Source organism: Bacillus rossius, chromosome 13, assembly GCF_032445375.1.
Source record: "Bacillus rossius redtenbacheri isolate Brsri chromosome 13, Brsri_v3, whole genome shotgun sequence".
Taxonomy (NCBI): domain Eukaryota; kingdom Metazoa; phylum Arthropoda; class Insecta; order Phasmatodea; family Bacillidae; genus Bacillus; species Bacillus rossius.
In genome coordinates, this window is record NC_086340.1 from 6,005,526 (window position 1) to 6,029,956 (window position 24,431).

Sequence of the window (24,431 nt, forward strand, 5' to 3'; positions counted from 1 at the left end):
TGTTTATTTAATTTTTTATGTTGGTGTCCAGTGTTTCCGAAAGAAATTAGAGCAGCGTTTATGGACCTACATTGAAACAAAAACTAAAAAATATATATATTATTTATTGGAATAAAGTTTTAGTTCAGAGAAATATCTTAATTTAACCTTTTTTAAACCGTTCACTTAAATTATTTTTAAATGTTATGTTTGTGTTTCTCAATAAAAGCAATGCATCCCCCCATTTTTGTGATTAAGCGCCTTAACTTTACCACATGTAAAAAAGACGAATAAATAAAATAATAAAATATGATCTTACAAGTATAATTCCCAGTTGCTTAAACTTATGTTTCGTCATATACAAATATTGCATAAGATCTAAAATGATTAAATATATGAATTGGTAATAAGTGTAATTATTGGTGTAAAACGTTGCACAAGTGTTCGTAATTATAACTTGCTCGACGTTTTACACCCGTTATATAGCGATAAAAGAATATCTTTTGAAAATATATGTGACAAACCCATAAGTGGTGAAAGGATCTAGTTTTAAAAAAATGCCTTAAATAAAAGTAAAGGCGAATAAAAAAATTAAAAAAAAATGTGACTTGAGTCTTTTAGTACACGCCATGATATGTAAACATCAAACCTGTCAAGGCTGTTAATGTCGCAAATAAACTTATAACTAGAAACCGGAAAAATTCGCGGATTCCTTTCGAGACAGGCTGGAATCCTATCTCGTTTAGCTTAATGCTGCGTCAGTGATTGAACCGCAATTTACCTGAAGGACTCTGAGCCAATGGCAAACACTCAACAAAAGAAGTATCGAATCATAAGAATCGCAGTAAACAGGTGTCCCGAGTCGGTAGCCAATGACCAGGTGATAGTTGCCCGAGTACATAGAGAATCGTGGAGTCTATCCTGGTGGTCATTGAAACCGCGAATTTTTCCAGTCCCTATTTATAACACGAAACTCGGACACGATATTTAACGTAGAATTCTTTAATATAATGCCGAGCGTCAAAAATATACTGCTAAATAAATACTCGCTTATCAAGTAACACAAATTCTGGATGCAAATCACGCACGTACTTTCTGCGCCTGCTGCTGGAATTCGCTACCTGTATCGAATAATTTTCTTGACACCATCAGGAGCAGATAGCAGCACGAAACAGCCGGAAATTCCAAACTTTTAGAAATGCTCCGACAAAACCCCGGTTTTGGAGCTAATTTTCGACGAGGGATTTTGTTAAAATACTTTCCGTATTGTTGAAATTCACTAACAAAAATTTTTTTTTAGTTTCGCACATGTTAGAAGTTATACTTCCATTGAATTACTAAAATATTAACAGGATACATGTCAAAACACATATCACAACACTAAGTTTATGTTTGTACCTCTTGAGAAATTAGGAGAAGGATATGTATTATTTGTATTTCTTTGTAAAGCCAGTGTTTTAACATTTTTTTAAAAACTTGTGTTTACTTTTTACTCCGACTATTTTAGTTTACCAAATATATTCCAGGGTAGTTTCACTAGCATAAAATTTCATTTAACACACCAATATACTTTGATATGCACCCTAATGTTTACGAAAGTGACTATGTACGGGTTTGTGATGCTACACGTGGGTCCGCCATCTTGGTGACACATTTCCGTTCATCAACTTCCGTTCCATTTTCACGAAATTACTCCCACCAAATGCCTTATACCGAGAGAGATAAAGATGTTTACACGTAAAAAAAAATCAACATGGCGGGTGGGACGGAATTATTTCAATGTTTTTGGGACACTTCGTGCTTACAGTATCACCAATAGTCGGTTGTTAATTTCGCAATATGACAGAAGTAACATTTACTCTAGATCCGTCAAATTTTTTTGACGTGAAAACGTCTAATAAGTAAATCGATGAACGCAGGCTGCACGCACGAAAAAGTGTCTGGTAACGCACATTGTCCCGTTACGCTGTGTCCCGTTACGCTCATTGTACGCTTGCGCCGCATATATATCTCTTCCACTCGATTGGAACAACCATCGATTTGACTTTTTCGAGGCACATCAAACTTGAAACACTCCCATTCGTTTCCTACTTTTCCTATCATCGTCCTATCCTTAACAGAATAACACAGATTTGGAAGAAGTTAAATAGCAAACATGTATAAAAGTTATAGATAAAATAATGTCTTCGTTAAAGTAATACACATATTCGAATTAATGAATTCCAAGTATAAGTAAATTTATCAATTAAATTGTAGATTTAATTTCACTCCTTCTTTGTGTCCATACGAAATAGTGATAATTCAATAAAAATGATTCAATTTCATTCATAAAAGTATGCAATCATTTCATCAATGTTTCGTTATGACGTTGTCACGTTAAACTATCGTCCGTAAACCGACTTTACAGACAACAAATTTTTTTCTCATGTTAATAAGATGCATTTCTGAAACTGAGGTGTGGAGCAAACTTTTGGCGATATGCGGCGAGCATTCACGGAAGTGGTACTAGATTGTTCTCGATTGTTCGTGGTCCACCTCGTACTGGTGAAGGGTCGTGAAGGGAAAAATAACGCTCGTTTAAAAAACATTGTCCACGGGCCTCTGCTGTGGAGCCTTAAAATGCCCTGCCTACCCGGGACACACTCGCGGTTAGAAAACTGCCCGAGATATCATATTCAATGAGTGGTTCTTGTGTCCGCATTTTCGGATTTTAAACTTGTGTTTTTGACGTGATAACGTCTCATAAATCGACGAACGCCGCCTGCACGCACGAAAAAGCATGACTCAACGTCGCGTTCCGCCTGAGTCGAGCGTGCAAGATCCGGCCAATCACCGTGCGAGAAAATCTCAATATCAAACAGGTTAAGGAGCGCTTTTTAATCGTTCGTGATTATATTTAAACAAATTATTTTTAAATGAAATTTGCAAAAAAACTGTAAATAATATTTGAAAATTAAAAAGTATGCAATTTTTCATCAATGTTTTCTTATGACGTTATCACGTAAAATTATCGTCCGTAAACGGACTTGACAGAAAACCCCATTTTTTTTTAGAAGAGTGAAGATGACCGAAACGCGTGTTGAAAAAAAAAAATAGAGTTATTCGTGGGCGTGAAACACCCGGGACAGATATTTCCTTATCTCCACATCTCCGCCATCTGTCGGCACGGTCACCCACCGCCTCGGATCTCCGCGGTCGCCGGTAAGAAGCAGGTCTTTGCGCCTAGGGTCGACGCCGCGCTGGGTAGCTCCGCAGAGCGTGGCACTTATCGTCTCCCCGGGGCTGTCGGGGGAGACTTCCTTCGTTATTCGGCGACGGGCGTTGTTTGTCCTCGCTGCCCGGCGGCCATCATTCACGAGGTCTTGAGGTATGGTCGGCGACTGTGAAAGGATTTTGGAAACGTTGGGGGTGTGGGGGGGGGGGGGGATCACGTGACAAATTGCGCCCATCGGTGGCGAAGGGTTGGGAGGGGGGTGGAGAAAGGGGAAGGATGGGATTGTTCGAGATACGATCCGGGTCCATTTGTCGGCGTGACGCGCCGGCTGTCGAGGCGTCTGTATGCGACCGTCGATATCTCCCTCACATCCGCGGCGTCTGTATGCGACCCGCCGGATGCTGGCGTCTCGGTAGAGGTGTAAAAGTAAAGGCCGGTATTCCACTGTGAAATATTTTATAAAACATCTTTTATAAAATACATTTTCCATCTTTTAATAAAATATTTTGATGAGTGCTTATTTTATAAAAGTTCTAGGCTGTCGAGTACACTACATAAAAGATTGTTGTCAAAGAAGTAGTCGGTAATTGCATAGCATTTGATAGTTTACGTAATGTATTAAGTGTTCATTAAACAGTTAAACTTATTAACCACATTGAATTGTTTAAAGAAAACATTACTATGGATGACAGGCCCCCCCCCACATCATTCTGTGGGCCCCGTTGCTAGAGGTCATGATTATCCCCCCCCCCCCCCATTTTTTAATACTAAAAAGATTTTAAAAAAATTTTTACTTCTATGTACCTATATTGTTTTAGTTATATTAATTCTTAACCTTAATCACAATTATTTTTGTAATCTTCGTGCTTTGCACTGTACAGCATTTCATTACATTCATACTCAGCAATCAACATTTTTTTTCGTTTCCACACTCCAAATGTACTTATTTGTGGGCTTAATGGACATTTTTAAAATTTACAACCGTGAATCGATGTAAACAATCAAATTATTTTATAAAATGTAATGCTAACCTATTACATTTTATAAAATAAATTTTATAAAAGATATAATTTATAAAATATGACCTATTACACTATAAAGAATTTTGGTCAAAGAAGTTTTATAAAAAATGTTTAATAAAATATTTTACAGTGGAATACCGGCCTAACGGAAAAATTTCGTCATTGCATTGATAACTCATCGTTCATTCAATCTCTATGAAATTTTGCACGCTTCACCTTTGAAACCATGGAGGTATTATTAGTCTATGGAATGATTGTCTGTTCTGAAGTACCTGATATATAAAAGCCGTGTAAAGGCTAATACGCTATAAATTTGTTTAATATCTCGATGAGAACTCGCTAGGAAGAATGGTAAATATTCCATCATGTAGTGAATATTGCTAAAGAAACACAATACCAACGCATTTGCAAGAAATAAGGGTTAAACTTCATTATAACCAAAAAATTGGTTGTCTGTAAAGTCGGTTTACGGACGATAGTTTAACGTGACGTCATAACAAAACATTGATGAAATGATTGCATACTTTTATGAATTAAAATTGAATCATTTTTATTGAATTATCACTATTTCGTATGGATACAAAGAAGGAGTGAAATGAAATCTACAATTTGATTGATAAATTTACTTTTATTTGCACTCATTAATTCAAATATGTTTATTACTTTAACGAAGAGATTATTTTAACTATAACTTTTATACATGTTTGCTATTTAACTTCTTCTGTTAAGGATATTACGATGATAGGAAAAGTAGGAAACGAATGGGAGTGTTTCAAGTTTAATGTGCCTCAAAAAAGTCAAATCGACGGTTGTTCCAATCGTGTGGACAAGAGATAGATGCGGCGCAAACGTATAATGAGCGTAACGGGACACAGCGTAATTGGACATTGTGCGTTACGGGACACTTTTTCGTGCGTGCAGCCGGCGTTCATCGATTTATTAGACGTTGTCACGTCAAAAAGGGTTGTCTGTAAAGTCGGTTCACGGACGATAATTTTACGTTATAACGTCGCAAGAAAACATAGATGAAAAATTGCATATCTACTTTTTAATTTTCAAATATATTTGCAGTTTTTTTTGCAAATTTATTTTAAATTATTTTGTTTAAATATAATCACGAACAATTAGTTAAAAAGGCCCGCCTTAACCTGTTTGATATTATAGAAGATTTTCTCGCACCTGTGGTTGGCCGGTTCTTGCACGCTCGGCTTAAGCGGAACGTGACAATGTTTCGTGCGTGCAGCCGGCGTTCATCGATTTACAAGACGTTATCACGTCAAAAAGCATACCCGTTCCTATAACAATTAGTACTCGTTATTTTCGTATCGTTACGTTACTCGTTACTTCTGATACCCCCATAACATGCTATGTTATGTTGCAGCAACGAATCGAGTCGTGTTGCGTACGCGTACAGCATGACGTCGCGGCGTCGCAACATTCGTAATTTGTAGAAAAACATACTAATACATTACATACCAAACTGCGTAAGGTGCATTTTTTTTTTTCACATTTCCGTATTTTGAACCAGACTTGTGTTTAAGTCATTCTAAATTTAATTTGATTTAATTAGGTAAAGTGTAGAACTACAAGTGAACTGCCATACTACGAAATGCATTCGTGTGTAACGTTTCGTTGCTCGGTACTAGATGGCGCACCCGTTATTCAGTACCGAATACGTACGTTTTGCTACAGCTCTAGATCTCTGTTGCGCGACGGACACGATATGCGTTGGACGCAAATATCTTACGTGAACAAATTCACGTTCTGCACGCCCGCGTTACCAGTTCCAAACCATTTTTTTTCCCGCGACAAAGCTCCGACGCTCTTTACGCGACAAATATTGAAAACAGGAACTGTTTTTTTTATTGGAAAGTCCGTCGCGTCCGCCATTTTTTGTCGCGATGACGTCACAGAAATGTTGCGAAATGAAACCTCGAGTTGCTCCGGTCTCTTGTTGTAACAGATTATTTATAATTTTTGTTCTCATAATTTTGTCATTAATTACGGATAAAATTTTAAAGTTGAGATGGTGGAAAACTCTGTCAAATTACCTTCAAAAGAATATGACATCCCGCTTGAATATAGTTGTGCTATATTTAAATTGCGTGTAACGGGTAAACTGGCCAATCACATAAAAAGGCAAAGTGGCAAGTCCGATCCCTACTCAAGTTGTGCTCTTAGATTATTTTAACATATTATATTAACTGCAGAGCTTTTATTGAGTTATTTGCATTTAGGAGAGAAAAAAGACAGGTTTTGTTTGAACTAGGTTTTTATTTTTTTTTAATGTGCGGCTATGCCATCTACAGCTATAAATGGATCTAGGAAATGTCCTTTAGTCTTCTCAGGCGTGGACTTTGTAGCTGTAGAGATGTGACCGATATCCTTGTAACACTTAGGTTGAAGAATTAGTTGAACACGAGAGTGAACGCAAGCGTGGACAGAGATGATGAACAACAATATTTGAACGTCACAACTCTTGGCCACAGAGCGACTGAAGTAGGAAATAGCGCTCTTGGCTAACATCCTAAAGAAACTCGAACAAGGCTGCCTTAAAAGAAAAAGGAAAAAGAGTCAATGTTCCTTGGCCTCACACCTATTTTGCAGTTAGTCCTAAGGGCGGTATTCCAAGACGTTGGTGTAAGATAGCGAATAAGCACTGCCTAGTTGGGACACAACCGTAACTTAAAACTCGCGGGCCGTATTCCTGAACGTGTCCAAAACGAATCGTAGAAAAAAAAAATTGTATAAATTTCTACCAATTTTTTTCCAACTTCTTGCAACAATGGTTTGTCTTGCGGAAATTTTATTTCAGACAAAATTATAGATAAAAATTATAAAATTACCAACATTTGGAACGGATTCTATGTTGTGCCAACTAACGGAGTTATGTTTCTTTTTTTGCAAGTAAAATTCAAAACCAAAATGAAAAAGGTTAATTTAAAAAATCTATTTATAATGATAAATAATACAAATAAAGTTTGGTTTTGCATGCAAACGTATTTATTTATTTTTGGTGTAAAATGCCCACCCCTGGTTGCGTCACCTCATAGCGGGGCAAGGTGTCAACTTTACACCTCATAGCGGGGCAAGGTGTCAACTTCACACCCCATAGTGGCGCAAAGTATCAACTTACACGTAGCTTTAAGTGCCATATATATGGTTTTAAAACAAAACTATCGTAGTATTATTGTCTTAACACTTTTCGTTCGTGAAACTAAAAATGCATGATGACTTATGTCGTAAGGTCTATATTTTATGTCCGCGAGACATTCGGGTTCGTCTTTGGTGTTGGATGATCTTGCGTCGCTCCACCATCTAGCGGCGTCCGGAGTAACCTACAAACCCCGGGAGTTGGCCTCGGTGGATCAGTATCAAGAGTATTTATATTTTATCGAGCCCTGGGCAAGATAATTGACCCAAGGCGATGTTTGTGAACTTATACGTTCAGCAGGGATGATTTTATATATCAAAAAAATTAGTAGCATTATTGGGCTACAAAACGTATTTTCTCTCCATTATACCCCTAAACGACTGGAATTGTTTTCCCACAGAGTTTAAATTTTAATACCGATTTGCACAATGTCATTCAAACCTGTCATGTGTGTTTTATGTATTTAATAAAATGAAAATATTTATTTATTATTTGTTTTAACAAAATCATAAAATATTTTACTTAACCAGTATTAAAATAATTAAATAAAAACCAAAATATAAAATGTTCAGTTTTATTTTTTTTTACAAGCTAAATCATTACTTACATTTCTTCGTGTAAACGTTGGAATTATAAAAGTATGCTACTCCATGTGATTTTAGTGTGATGATGTTCTTGTAAAATTCAATGACAAAGAATACTTAAGTTATAAAAATTAAATTATGGCTGTACTGGAGACCTTCCTTCACAAAATTCTGGCTACAGCACTGCATCTAGACGCATACTGTATTCATAAGTAATATCGAATCTTGTGCCTTTCGTAATGAGCTCTTTTGCTTACTTTTGGTAGTCATCTTGTTTTCAAAACGGATTTGATAATTTCAAAGATGTGTAGTTTCTTATTTTACTAATATACTAACAACTCAAAATTCTGAGACCAGTTGATTTTGAAATTAATGTGATAAGTGCGACGCATGTCCGTCGCATCAAGAAAAAGTGGCACACACTTGTATATTTTTTCCTCCGTTCACCTTATCGATGGTGGTTTGTCAGATAACAATTATCATCGAACCACTTTATTATTCTTATAACATAAAACTGTATTCTGATTTAAAACATTTATAAGTTGTATACTTTTTATTCGTGTTACTTGTCAGAAAGTAACAAGGCACATACTTTATTGACAAAGTACCCCAAGCCTGCTGGCTCTAATTAAGGATGTTGGGCACAGATCAACCATTTCAAATGTTAATTTGCCTGTTTATGTGAAATATTATTTTGCTTGAATTTTTATTTGAAAATAATACCCTTCGCTTATTTTTTTAAAATATTTACTTATCACACCCCTTCTTTTTTTAAAAAACATTTTGGGAACATTTTAAGAAGTGAATGACTTAAATGAATTTGCTCGTTCATAAGCAATTTCATGACATCATTTCTAATTCCTCACAAACCTTCAGTGTAGTTTGAAACGCTGGAAAATGTTTTATTTTTGGTTTATAATCTTTGTTTAAAAAACGACGAACATGGAAATTTTATATACGGGATATATGGCTTCACAAATCAGTAGTAACAAGAAATTGAAAACTAATAAAGCAAAATAATATTATTTTTTTCTTGGACATTGTGGAATTACTTTAGAAATAATTTAAAACAATCTGGAGTTGCCATAGTATAGTGTGTCAAATTTAAAACTACAAGTGTTATCTGTGTTAACTTAGGCATACGCAACGATGTATTATTAGGAAAATGGACCTCAAAAACTATTTTTTTAATATATAAATTAATGCAGAGTTAATCTTTCGGACACTATTAAAAGACCAAGTTAAGAACTATTATTTTGTGTTAGAATAAACTGAATTTATTTAATTTAAAAATATTCGCAGATTAAAGTTTGTTTTTAAATCTAATATTGTTATTAGAATAGGACTGTGCATGTTTTTTCTTCTTCTTTTTTGCCACGAAATGAGCTTAATCGTCTGTGATTTGGTTGATGGTTGCGATTATGTTTTTTTTCTTCTTCAGAGTTTGACCTTTTTTTAACACTTTTATAAATTTTGCTTTCCATTTTGAAAATAAAGTAGTTTGTTCAGCCATTCAAAGTATTCTCTGCACAACCCCAAAATGACGTTGCATTCAAACACGCCAAGTAAACAATGTAGGTATATATTTGTGTATGTGAAAACTTATGCTTGTTAAACCGAACGTAATGTGCAAAAAAAAATATTCTCTTTCGTAAACAAACACTCGAGTTGAAATTTTTTTTCGTCAACAGAATAACGCAATTTTTTAAAATATTGTTATGAATAAGCACTTTACGTGTTGGATTGGGTCTTAAAAAAAAAAGAAGCAAATGTTTGAAAATAAAAATAAAATTATCACTGGCACAATATTTACGATCGTGCGCGTAAATAAATCGCAGCAATCCAGTTTCGAAACAGTTTGATGGTGAAATTGCATCGATTTAGAGAAATGTTCGATCGAATTGATTTAAGAGCACGGTAGCGAATAACACGTCGGGGGCTCTTGTTTCAATCGACAATCATAAAATCACACCACGCGTGCTAACACTTGCATCTGGAGATTTATCAGAGACGGAGATGATATTTTTTTTAAAAACAAACCCACTTCCCGAATATAAATATATATATATATATATATATATATATATAAAGACAGCTGGATATTGCGTGCTGGCAGTTGTGTGTGGAAAAAAAAAATCACACGTGCTACAGCAATAATCCCGGCATTCAATATGACTTCTCCCAACGTGTTCTATTTCTCTCCCCCCCCCTTTTTTTGATACGTCACGCCTCCTTCTCCCGTCCATCTTCTACGAACAGCCACTTTAAAAAAAAAAATACATATATATTTTCCATTTCACAGTTTTAACAGTGGGGGGCTGGGAACGAGAACTCGTGTGAGGTTGTTGTTTGGGTGAGCTGGGGGGAGGAGGGGTTACGAGACAGGTTTGATACACCCTTCACCCTCCCTGTGCGAGACAACACACCACATATTAAATGAAAAGCGCTTCCCCCCCCCCCCCTTCCTCCCCCTTTTTTCGAAAGCTCGCGACATCTGCAGACAAGCGGGACGAACAGCGACAACTCTCTGCTCGCCCGGTTTTAAAATGCGACGGCGAGCCGAGAATTTGAGGGTGAGGGGGGGGGGGGCTGGGGTAAGGGAAAGGGGGTGCTAAAATAAAAATGGCGAGGGGGGTGTTATCCACCCCTTCACCACCTTCAGCTTTATAATAAATGCAACGACAAATCGAGGAACACAGATGCGATATCCCTGGGGGAAAGGAAAATGTGAAGGGGGGGGGGGGGGGGCAGACTGAAGCTGTCAAATATCCGGCACTACGAAACGCCCCGATGTTACTCCCGTGAGAAGTGGTCGGGGGGGGGGGGGGGCATGGAGAGATCGGAAAAATATATCTCAAAAAAAGATATGATTTTGGGGGAGGGCGTAGTCCCCTATTCCTCGTCGTGGGTTTGGTAAGGGAAAGGGGGGGGGGGGGGGGGTTGGAATAGAACAATATGCCAGTCCAGTAAATCAGTGGGTTTTCAATAAGCGGCAGGTGAAGGAGAGTCCTGTGCGCGCCTCGTACGTAAAACGGAACGGGTGTCGCGTTAAGGGGCCCGCCTCGTCAGGGGTGTATGTGTGTTAGTGAGGCGGGATGATAAGCGCGACGCTCGCTGGTGCTTCCAGCGCGGTGTCGCCTCTAAGCGCAAGTCTCTGAACTGGCGCGCATTCGTCTCGTCGTCACAGGATAACTGTGAAATTTGAGCGGTGACCGTAACATTATATGGCGGAGAAATGAAGATAAAGGTGTTATGCAAGCCCCTTAAGTGCTTTCAAGAATCTGTACTGATTGTTTTATGCCTAAAAATTACTCTGAAAACACGCGTTTTAGGCATTTTAACGCTTCTAAAAATACAGTTTAAAAGCTTAATCCGAAATTAAAAGTACTTTTCGGTCCTCAGCGAACTCTTAAATGCTATTCGTAAATAGGCCTCACTCGGATATCTTGAGTAGTTTTGAAATAGCGTTGTTTTTCCTGAAGCTCTGCACACCGTGTGTGTGCCCAGGTAGGCGGGCCCCTTAAGGTCCCTGTCTACACCTGACCACACGTAGCAGCGCGGCGTGCAGATTTGGAAACTGCTCTGCTCACTGAAGCATTTTAAGAATTCGCTTGAGGGCTGACGATTTAGTTTTTTTGTTTCCGAGTAAAGTTTCAGAAGAGTGAAAATTGTCAAAAAGGCCGTGTTTTCAGATTAAATTTTTCAGGCGTAAAAACAACCGGTACAGGTTTTTGAAAGCACTTAAGGCCCCCGCCTACCCGGGCACACACACGGTGCGCAGAGCTTCAGGAAGAACAACGCGATTTGATAACTACTCGAGATATCCGAGTGGGGGTCTGCTTACGAAAAGCATTTAAGAGTTCGCTGAGGGCCGAAAAGTACTTTTGATTTTGGATCAAGTTTTTAACCTTTTTTTAGAAGAGTTTAAAGTTTAATTTTTACTCACTAGAGTGCAGTAATAATTTATTGCTGTGGCGTCCACCATCTTGAAATTAGGGTCGCCATCTTGGAAAATTGTAATTATTTAACTATAAATCTGAGAGAAATTAAAAAAAAATTAAAAATCTGGAATTAATATACTAATTGATTCGATCAGTTCCTGTCCTAAGTTAAAATACCTATAAAGTCGGTTTACGAACGATAATTTTACGTGATAAAGTCATAAGAAAAAAAATTATGAAAAATTGCATACTTTTTTAATTTTCAAATATTATTTACAGTGTTTTTTTGCAAATTTTTAATTGAAATAATTTTGTTTAAATATAATCACGAACAATTAGTTTAAAAAGCCCGCCTCAACCTGTTTGATGTTAATGGAAGATTTTTCTCGCACGGTGGTCGGGCCGGTTCCTTGCACGCTCGGCTCAGGCGGGAACGTGACAAATTTTTTTCGTGTGTGCAGCCGGCGTTTCATGGATTTATAAGACGTTATCACGTCAAAAAAAAAAAAGTATGCCGCTGTGTCCGTGTGTGGAGTGTCGGCGGCGGCTGTGTCATGCGGCGGCGATTGGCACCCAGCGCGGGGGCCAGTGGCGCGCGCACAATGGGGCGCCAGGTGCTGCACGTAGCGTCGCGACGCCCGTCTGGCTTAGACGACCCTGGAGCCGCCCCCCTCCCTCCTCCCCTCCTCCCCCCGCCGACATGTCCGCCGGCGCACGCCTCCCGACTGTGCCCAGGCGACAGGTATCTATCCTCCATTAGCATTACCTCTGGCGTCCATACAGTGGCGTAGCCAGGATTTGTGTATGGGGGGTGTTAAGAAGCATGCCCCCCCTCCCCCGGATTAAAGCGGGGGTTGTCCGGGGGTCCTCCCCCGGGAAAATTTGTATTTTAAGGTGTAAAATAGTGCTATTCTAGCAGTTTTCGGTACTTCAATTTAAATATTGTAATGGTAAAATTTTTATCAATTTTAATGTTAAATTTGTTTGAGTGATGAATAAAAAATTAATTAAAGATTTGGTGCTAGGGGGGGGGGGGGGTTTGAACCCCTAAACCCCCCCCCCCCCCTCCTGGCTACGCCCCTGCGTCCATAACCGCAAATATATTCTTAACTAGCTGCCCGACCCGGCTTCGCACGGTTGTATTAATTTGGGAAAGGGGGGAGGGGGGAAATGAGACCAAATCTCTTATTTACAGTTATAATAAATGAAAAAAAAAATGAAAATTAATTAATTTTGACAAAAACTTAATACAATGCTTTGTAATGTACCCAAGAAAAAACGAATAGCACCGATGGTTTCCAGACTCTCGAGCACGCAACGTTGTCATGGAGACGAAGTACCCACTGTTTCCCGGGCTTAAACACCAATCAACATTGATAATCAGTTTATTATTAATTATAAATTATTAAGAACATTAATCGAAATAAGAACTATCCTATCTCTCAAGTTGGAAAAAAATTACACATAGATGCCAATTTTCATCGAAATCGGTTGACTTGGTGAAGAGTTCACTGGGAACAAACATCGGGACACTGGATTTTTATATATATTAAGATGTAACACTTGTTTTCCGGCCCGAAGGCCGTTTCACCCGCCACCTCCCCCCTCTCCTATGTCTGTGCCCTTTTTAGGGTAGAATAGGAGTCGTCTTTCAGATCTCGTTTAATCCAGAGCCCAACATCTGAACTAGACTTGGAAGACAGGTCCCATCCGCTCTGTCCGACTGCCCACGCAAGTCGGTGGACAGAGCCTCACTGGAAGTTAGCCTCAGGCAGACACAGACAGACCCAAGCAGTACGTACTGACTTCGGACAACTGGCGACCACCGAGGTCTGCCACCAAGACAGGCTTCAACCAACTGACTTTGTCCACCGAACTGAGCAAAATCCTTGTTGTTGGAAAACCAGAACCGTGCTCCAGAGATAAATGGCCACTACACAACCCCTTTCAAGTACACCGTTTACTTAATGTAACCATCCGTCGTATTTATAAACAAGGGGGTTAGGAATTTCCGGGAAACCGCATGCTGTGACGTAGGTAAAATCGCTTTTTTTTTTACCCCCCGCCGTCGCCATATTGTTCCGCTAAAAACATTTGCGGAAATGGTTCTTTATCACTTTTGATGATAGTCAGTATGAATTACAATCTCCGTTGTTAAAAACAGCCTCTTTCATAAAAACAAAGTAGAAGGTTATTCCACACTGCAAACAACTACACTTCAGCCAATGTCTTGGGGCGTTTAACCAGTATGGCTCAACAGTTAGTTGATTGGGGGGGGGGGGGGGGGGGGAGACAGCTTCTGTATTCTTGCAGACATGACCACCCCCTGATTGTAAATTAAACACGCATTTGTTTGATCGATTTATAGAATTATAAAGACCAATTTTTTATGACAACCATATCATGCATGAACTAGAAGCATGCAATCGTGTTGTTTACAGTTTTAAGTGGATTGTTTTTGTGTAGCCTTTACATGCTTACTTATTTTTTGTGTTATCAATCATGAGTTAATAAAATTTTGAATTCCCTAAAACCCTGAAAAACTCAGGTTTGTAGGATTGTGGTAAAAACCAATTTTTATATTGATTCCTGACAAGCAGTGTAGCACACAGTGAATACTTGATGTCACGTCGTAGTCACAATAGCTACAAATTTGCGATTTTGACAAACATAAAACTGTTTGTAATTATTTTTAAAAATACTATAAACGCTACATAATTCAATGAGGCATGTCATTAAAAATCATGTCTAAATGCAATTATTTAGTTATGCAACAAATAATCGAAATCTGTGTCTAAGCTGTGTGGAAAACTAGGCGTTTTTTTCTTCGTTAGCATGTAGACTAGTACTCCTATTTTTTTTATTCCTGACTTCGTAAAGTATTACTAAATTAATATCACTATGGTAAATTTGTGTTCTTCAACAAATCATTCAACCATAGCATTATGCGTGTTACTCGCTGTTTGCAAAAAAAAAACTGAGAAAAATATTCGTAGGTAAAGTTTTTTGCATAACATAACTTCTTGGTGTTCGAAGTCACTAAATATTCGTTTCCTGATTTTCCACAGCTGGCAATACACGCAACTAATTGCTTCTGTGATCTCATTTTTTGAGACATCAATTCGTAAACATCTGCAATTAGCGAAAAACAAAAAAAAAATTACATGGTGGATGATGAGAATATTTAAAGAGGTTGGTATAGGGAGAGGTAGAGAGAGAGAGAGAGAGCGGTGGATATTGAAGTATAGATATAGCGGTGGAATAAGAGAGAGATGGGGAAAGAGAGGGAAGGAGAGTGGAAGAGTGAGAAGAGGAGAGATGTAGAGAGTTAGAGGAACAGTGGGAGAGAGGTAGAGAGAGAGAGAGGTGGATATAGAAAGGTAGAGGTAGAAGTAAGAATAGAGAGAGCGGTGGATAAAGAGAGAGGTTGGCGAGAGGTTAAAGAGAGGGAAGAAGAGTGGAAGAGAGAAAGAAGAGGAGAGAGGTGAGATATATAGAGAGAGGCAGAGAGAGTGGGAGAGAGGTAGAAAGAGGGATAGGCCTATAGAAAGGTGGAGGGAGAAGTGGATAAAGAGAGGTGGTGAGAGGGGGAAAGAGAGGGAAGAAGAGGTGGAAGAGAGAAAGAAGAGGAGAGAGGTAGAGAGAGGCAGAGAGAGAGAGAGAGAGAATGACTGATCACCACGAAGCTGGCAGTATGTGCAGAGCTCCAGAAGGTCTCGTTGAAAGGTCTCCGTCGCCTGGCGCGGATTATGACCTTGCATCGCTCAGGACAGTTACTAATGCGGCAGGACCGCGTTGGGGAGGAGGGGGGGTGGGGAAGTATGCCAGATGCCTCGCGGTGATCCGGGATAGCATTTCCCACACACACACACGCCTCTTTCTCTCTTTTCCCCTCCAGCCCGCCCGATCTACATTCCCGCTCACTCACCGACGACGAAAGGCCCACAGATTTTTATTTTCTCTCTGCGGAAGAGCGATGCGCAACGTATGTTAATGTCCTTCTACCCCCTCCTACTCTCCCACGAGGTATGCATAATTTCGGCGGCGTTCTTCGTGCTGAAAATAAACCTACACGCGGACTCTCTGATGTCGCGAAGAACAAATTGTCCGTGTTCGTGTCTCAGGGGAAAAATTAAAAAAAAAAAAAGTCATCAGCGAGGTAAAACCAAGGTCTCTTGGTCTCATGTTTATATTTTCGTTTGTTCGTTATTACTTTTATTTGAGGGCTATTCCCGAAATTTTAACTCGACACCTTCCTTGCATTGGCTTCTAAGCCGCAGGTTATTTTTCAACAGATGTAAATATCATATTTGTAAAAGTCGCGCAAGTGATATCTACGAAGAACTGTTTGCATTTTTTTTTGCACCTTTGATAAAACACGAATTGAATGTCTGCTGAAAATATTTTGTGGCAGAAAAGCAAATGAAAGGTAGGTATCGAGTTCAAATTTTAGAAATAACCCTTGCATAAAAGTAATTGCGAAAATAAATAAATAAATAAATAAATAAACATCGCGTGTGAGACTGAAACTTTAAGAAGCTGTTTCATAGCAACGCTAGCTGGGTTTCTTACTCGCTCAAGTTGAAACTGCTCCCTGCTAGCCTAAGATGCAACCGACATAAACTCTCTCTCTCTCTCTCTCTCTCTCTCTCTCTCTCTCTCTCTCTTGTACATAAAACACATAGATCCAGGGGCGTAAATAGTAACATTCACATAAAAAATTAATTTTGCCGGGGGGAGGGGGTGAGGGGGAAGGCGAGAGTTTTGCCAGTGGGTTTAACCGACACAAGTCATCTCTGGATATGGTGCTTGTATGTCGTATAGTTCCAATATTTTGGCCAAAATGCATGCAATTTGGCAGAAAACTGTATAACATATGCAGAAAGCTTTGAAATAAAAACATGGTTATGACACGTTTACTTTTAAGCAATCCCGTTTCACTCTCGCGCCTTTTCTGCAAGTGTAGTAGTTCACCTCCCCCTCCTTTTCCCCTCCCTCCGAGAATTACGTCCATTCATACATACACTCACATACGTCATTGTCGTAACTCAAGGGGTTCGAGAGAGAGAGAGAGAGAGAGAGAGAGAGAGGGATATATATATATATATATATATATATATATATAGTGAGAAAAGGGAGGGAAGAGTGAGATTCCTTGGGCCCCAAATGAGTTTCAAGAATTTTTGTTTGTGCATTAGTAGTATAGTAGGATGAAAATTAAAAGTATTTTGCTAATAGAAATCATTCGTAACCACCTCCACGTTACGCGATACGCACTCATTAATTTTACTGTTTTTGTCACGGTAAAGTTTTTCGATCAATTTTTTTTGGGGTTATACTTCTGTAGGCGCGTTATGAAAAAAAAAAAATTATGAGAGTGAATTTCTACGATGCGTGTAACATGCAAATAACTTTTAACAGGATTGAAAAATCCACATAAAATAATACGATATATATATAGCGTATATGTATATATATATATATATATGTATATGTATATATATATATATATATAGTGTGTGTGTGTGTGTGTGTGTATGCGCGCGCTTTTAAATCTTGTACTTTTTGTGATTGATATTGAACACTGTTCCATATCATCCAACTCAGGGCGATCACCAAATATTTCTGTAATTTTTTCTTGCAACAGCAAAATTAAACCGAAAAGACCTCAAAAACTGTTGAAGCGTTTACTAATCACGTAATATCGTTGATTTTTCATTTTCGTGAAAACCTTGGTCTTTTCACTCTAAACACAGAGTGGTTAACTAATTTCCGGATGCTTACATACAAGTTCGATAGCCTACATTCGATAGCACTAGGTGAATCTATAGTAATTGTATACAAACAAGCGTATCCATCTGAAATAACGTTAATTTGGCTAAGTTGACATATTTGAAAACACTTCTTCAACACTACCAAGTGAACCGCTAGATAACTTGTGTCTGGAAGGTTAGGGAAACTTGTCGATTTACATCTGGAAAAGTTGTAATTTGGGAATTTGGGAATTTTAGAATTTCAGGCATGTAGCAACCCTGTTAAAACAGCACGCATCATGTACTAAAAATCATAAAAATAAATTTCAATACATAATTTAAAAAAATAAACATAAACACACAACCTTCAATATTTGTAGTAACATGTGTTTAAAATGAAAATTTACTACATTATTATTTAATAAATAGTTATAATTAATAAACTAGAATATCATTTAGCATTTCCTTACTAATTAAATATATATCCGGATAATTTTACTAAATTAAGTAATTAATCTTATACACGTTTATATTAATATTGAATAGTGTGTATTCATATAATTTAATTTTTGATACAGTTTATTTAAAAATAGTTTAGTGTCTAAAATAAAAAAGAAGTAAAACTTTTTTTTAGTTTCTTTATCACTATCATTTTAGGGCTATTTCTAAAATTTTTAACACGATAACTCCGTTGTATTTGTAAGTGTAATATCTACTGAAATATTTATGAGAGAAAAACAAATGAAAGGCATGTATATTGTTAAAATATCAGTTTTACCACGAGGAAAAAAAAAAGAGAAAAAAAAATTCAACCTTGCGTACGGGACCGGGCCTCGGAAACATTTGGCTGGCACGCGACGCAAGCGTCTGGGACGAAGTGTACCCGAACCGCTCGTATCCACCTACTCGAGGCTGCCGGGTGCCGTAGCCCCGAGCGAGATGGCAGCACGTGTGCTGAAGGCACGCCGCACCTGAAATAGCTCCCCCCCCCTCCCCCCTTGCTGTTGCCGTCAGCCTTGGGTGCTGCTTGGCTCGGACCAGTTGCTGATGAAGGACAGCTCAGTCAGGGGAGATCTAAGATGCACATGAAGTTCTGCCATTCCCGATGACACCCGAACAATTCACCTTCGGCCAACTTCGGGATTTGTTTTATTTTTTGCGCAGGAAAAATGAATTCAAATATTATAAGTGGTCGGTTAGGTTAGCTACATTAAAACATTTTAAAGCACTATGGACGTTTAGTTAGGTTAGTAGTATAGCTACATTAAAATAAACAGAGAAATATAAATAAACCCGAGGTTGGCCGAAGGTGAATCGTTCGGGTGTAATCGGGCAGGGACAGAACTTGATGTGCATCTTAGGTTTCCCCACAGTCAGCGACCAGTGCGTCGCGGAACTGACACTTGTCGTCACTGCCCGGTCCGCATGCCTGTCTGTGCCTGTCCGTGCCTGTCCGTGCCTGTCTGTGGCATGGATCCAGCGGGCTCGCGGGGTGCCACCTGTTACCTCTTGGCTTGTGTCTGTGAGTACGTTCTTGATGTGTTCGGGTGTAAATGATTCTGGAGTCTGTGGTAGGTGGAGTTGCTTCCCGCCTCGACTAGGGGCCCCGTCTAGCTGTCCGTAATTATCATCGCTTGCGCGACCCTTTACACCCATCATAATACTAGCTTTGAATATATATACTGTATAGAAGTCGCCAGCCCAGGTTAAAATTTCTAATACGGTTTTGAGGTAGTTGGTTAATTCACCGCCGCAATCGCCACCATCTCTAGGGCATCGACTTGTGGTGGTCCCTAGCTGACAAGTGCCGAACTCTTCTAACACCCCTTCCCCCTCCTGTTGAACGACCTCGAGCTGCAGTGAATGATGGATGAGGGGTGCGGGGGAATGACAGCGGGCGACAGTGCTGCATTCTAACGTGTACACAACAACTAAGACGATACAGGGCGTTACGGCAGCGCACTGCAGCGGTGAAGTTCCCAAGCTGCTCATTTTACGCTCTTGAAAAACGTAGAGTAAACCCTATCCTCTCGCGACTTCTATACAGTATATATATATTCAAAGATACTAGGGACAGGAAAAATTCGTGGGTTCAATTACCTCTAGGATGAACTCCATAGTTCTACGAACACTCGGTCAAATGCCACCCACTCATTGGCTGCTGTCTTGTGAGACGTTCCAGCGTAGCAGCCTGTGTTTCGTATAAAGCTTTGGTCGGGTGTTTCTCATTGGCCCAGAGTCATCCAGGTTAGTTGTGAGCCAATGGCAGAGGCAGCACTGAGGTATAACTATTTGTATTTTAGCCGATCGCGAAATGAATTCGCGAATTTTTGCGGTCTCTAATACACAAAGACAAGTGTACACACGTTATAAAAATATATTTGCGGCAGCACAATAAATGCAAGAAGGTATAGAGTTAAAATTTTTAAAAATAGCCTTTAAATAAAATTAATGACAAAAAAATTTAAAACTTGGGGGGGGGGGGGGGGGGTGGTGAGGGGGGTGGACACTTGAGTGAGTCTTTTCAGTTCTCGCCTTGAGCTGTGTAACGAGAAGATTCACGTGTTCTCATGTTGTAATTACACTTATTATACGGAAATCGGACACGAAAATTAATTTATGATTGATTAAAATAACGTACGGAAATTATTATTTTTCGACTAACTTTCTAGACGCGAATCACACGTCGCTGGAGTTCGTTACCCGAGCAGCTACGTCGACTATAGAATCATTCGACTTTCAGAGCGAAGAATTTTGAAACTATATAATGAAACGGCTCCTGTAAAATCGAACAAAAAAAATATCCGAAAATATGGCCAATCCCCGGCTTGGGACCTGATTTTCGACAAGGAATTACTGCCCATCGTGTTGTAAGTTTCCCTTTGGCTTTGTGAACTTTTGTTCGCGACACGTGCTACAGATGCGACTTCCGTTCCATTCAACAAGTTTCTCCTACCAAATATGTCCGGAGTGCTAAGATGTTGCACATAAAAAATAAATTAAAAAATAAACTTGGCGTACGAGCATTATATGCTGTTCGTAATGACTAGGGACAGGCATTTTTCGCGAATAAATCTAAACGCCTATTAGACTGCAACAAGGTACACCCGCACCAGGGGTTTCTCCCTTGTGATTGGCGGCCGTCTGCGAGAGAAGTCGCCCTTTTTGACCGAGCCACTCAGAGCGCGTTTGCTTCCCCACTGAATAACTGTGATTGGTGCTGTAACAATCTACATGCGCCTGAAAGAAATTCACCCAATCACTAAACACAGACGATGCTACAGTGTTTTAACTTATAAACTAACCTCGGAATCTTTTCGCGAAATATGCATGGCCCTAGCTAATGAGACACTTTGAATAAATCCTTGGCGGTTTGTGATCGGCGCGCCCAGGCAGGCGGCCGCTCGAGCCGAAGTGAAGAGCGCGGCGATGCTAGCGCTAGCGGACGGCGGTGCAAACAGCGGGGATGACTGCTCCCCCCTGTGCTAGGTCCCGGCTGATGTCAGGCAAACACGCGGCACCTGACAGCCCGTCACCTCGGCGCGATAACACGGCCAATATCACAGCCGCCGCCCCGCACTCTCTCCCCGTCGGCGTCCACTGTCTCGCATCCCCGAGCCAGTCCGAGCCAGACCGAGCAGTCCGAGCAGTCCGAACAGACCTAGCAGACCGAGTAGTCCGAGCAGACCGAACAGACCGAGCAGTCCGAACAGTCCTAGCAGACCTAGCAGACCGAACAGACCGCGCAGTCCGAACAGTCCTAGCAGACCTAGCAGACCGAGTAGTCCGAGCATACCGAGCAGACAGAGCAGTCCGAGCAGTCCGAGTGTCCGTGACGCGCTTCTGCGGCGCTTTGAGGCTCCCTTTCACGTGCCGTGTTGATTTCCCCCCCCCCCCTTTTTTGTTTCTTCGTCATCTTTGTTTGCTTAGCGAGCTACAATTTTCGGGCGTTACGGAAATTCCGATCGCATGAGGGGAATAGTTAGGTATATGTTGGGGGAATCGGTAGAGGAGGAATCGGCAGGGGAGAGGTAGAAATGACGGAACATTCTTGCGTACTAGCACCCTTGCATACTTGTATGCTTGCATACTTGCACACTTTAATACTTGTACACTTGCATCCTTGCACACTTGTATACTGAAGGTATACTTGTTGTACACTTGTATACTTGCATACTTGTACAATTGCATACTTGTACACTTGCATACTTGTACACTTGCATACTTGTACAATAATTGCATACTTGTACACTTGCACAATTGTTAGTTGCATATTTGTACACTGCATACTTGTATACTTGTACAATTGCATACTTGTACAAATGTACACTTGAATACTTGCACACTTGTATACTTGCACACTTGTATAACTTGAATACTTGCACACTTGCATACTTGTACACTTGCATACTTGTACACTAGCATACTTGTAAACTTGCATACTTGTGCACTTGTATACTTTAATACTTGTACAATTGCATACTTGTACACTTGCATACTTGTACACTTGCATACTTGTACACTTGTACACTTGCATACTTGTACACTTGCATACTTGTACAATTGCATTCTTGTACATTTGCATACTTGCATACTTGTACAATTCCATACTTGCACACTTTCGTACTTGTTAACTTGCATACTTGTACACTTGTATACTTGCACACTTGCATACTTGTACACTTGCATATTTGTACAATTGCATACTTGTACACTTGCATACTTTCAAACTTTCATGCTAGCACACTCGTATACTTGCTCATTTCAATTTTTGCACTCATGCATACTTGCACACTTTCATAAATACATACGTACACAATAGCATACTTGCATATTTTTTTTTTGATCTGCGACTTCAGCCAACGAGAAATATGTTTCCTGTACCTAATAATCTATTCTAATAATAAATATGTTCGAAGCAAAAAGTCTGTACATTGGATGAATTGAAGAAATAACTATGACTATTAACATTATTTACAAATAAAAAATATGGCTATAATTGCTGTCCGTTTGTCTGTGTTTGTTTGTTCTAGCATCCAATCTAAAATTATTGGACGTATTTTGTTGAACTTTTTTTTATTTTAAAGGTCTTTGACTAATTTAAAAACTATGCTATATATAATTACTGAATTCCACCCCTAAGAGGGTGAAAAAATGGTAAACATGGTTTTAAGGTAATAATCGTATCTGTGAAACTAATTAAGCTAAAGAAAGGATATTCGTTACCATTAATTAACATATTAAACCATGTTACCAAAACATTTAAATTTTGCAAAAAAACATCCCTTTGGGGTAAAAAAGGGGTAAACATATTTAAAAATTAATAACATCTTCGAATTTAATCAAGAGTAATAAATTATATTGAGTACTGATAATAAACATACGAATACAAGCTATCTTAATTTTTATATTTTTCGAAATTTAATCCCTAAGGGTGAAAAATGCGTAGTTATGTTTTAAAGATTAGTAATTATACCTCTGAAATAAATTAAGCATAATAAATTATTTTGGGTACCTACCAATAATAAACATAAGACAATTACGAACCACAATTTTACCAGTTTGTGAAATTAAAACCCTAGGGTTGATAAAAGTAGTAGGTGTATTTTAAATACAAAAAACTATCACTTCAAATTCAGTGAGAATACGTTACATTCTAAAAATACTTGTATATAGAGTTACGTATTGCTTATTTTTTCCAGTTTATTAAAATTCGGTTTTTAATTGGGGTGAAAACGGAGTAAGACTTCATTAATTAAAAAAAAAACGCAAATACGAAACTAATTAAGTAAGACGTAAAAATAAGTGAAAATAATAAACTATTTATGATATTTATTTGCAAGGGCATAAGATTGGTTTAAAAAAAATGCATATTTCCGTATCTACCAGATACAAGGGTTAGAAATTAAGAATGACCATGAAGCATATAAAGTTACAAATTGTATTTTTGTTAGTTATCTGGATTTCGTCTTTTAAGTGTGTGAAAAGATAGTAGTTATGTTTTATCATAAAAAAAAATCATTATCTCCATAGCAAACAAAGCTGTATGTAAGACTGTTAGCAAAAATATCGTAAATAATAAATTACGTAGAGTGTTTTTACCAATTTTTGGTATTCGACTCTAGAAGCAGTGAAACGGGGTACACGTTAGTTTTGAAAGTAATAAATCACATGTCCTAGAAAATTAATATGAAGATAAGAAACTAAGCTAGAATAAAATTCAAAAATATGATTTAATATATAATGTTTGGTTGAACGTCGAAGTCCCTGACCGTTGGATTGGTCGTAATGGTCGAGACGACAGAGCTCTTTTTTCGCTGGCCTCCACGTTCACACGACATAACGCCTAGCGATTTATTTTTCCTTCGGGGCTTTATAAAAGATCGTGTCTACGTTCCGCCGCTACCTAATGATTTGCCAGAGTTGAGACACGGAACTGAAGTCCATTACTCCGGACTTGTTAACCAAAGTTTGGGAAGAGTTGGACTTTAGGTTGGACGTGTGCCTTATAACTAGAGACCGGAAAAATTCGCGAATTCATTTCGCGATAGGCTAAAATACAAAATAGTTATACCTCAGTGCTGCCTCTGCTATTGGTTCACAACTCACCAGGATGACTCTGGGCCAATGAGAAACACCCGACCAAATCTTTATCGAATCACACAGGCTGCTACGTTGGAACGTCTCACAAGACAGCAGCCAATGAGTGGGTGGCATTTGACATAGTGTACGTAGAACTATGGGAGTTCATCCTACAGGTCATTGAACCCGCGAATTTTTCCGG

The 24,431-nt window shown here is 39.0% G+C and overlaps 2 protein-coding genes across 2 annotated transcripts in view; both read left to right on the top strand.

Annotated features, from left to right (window-relative positions):
* Nucleotides 1-24,431, top strand: part of LOC134538141 (ankyrin repeat domain-containing protein SOWAHB) — a 288,272-nt gene that overhangs the window by 199,172 nt on the left and 64,669 nt on the right. The window lies entirely within an intron of this gene.
* The window catches only part of LOC134538142 (uncharacterized), a 32,067-nt gene continuing 26,341 nt past the window's right edge, over nt 18,706-24,431 (top strand). The window contains exon 1 of the mRNA XM_063379182.1: nt 18,706-19,169. Coding sequence (XP_063235252.1) covers nt 18,996-19,169 — 174 coding nt within the window. The 5' untranslated portion in view covers nt 18,706-18,995. The remainder of the gene's footprint in view (nt 19,170-24,431) is intronic.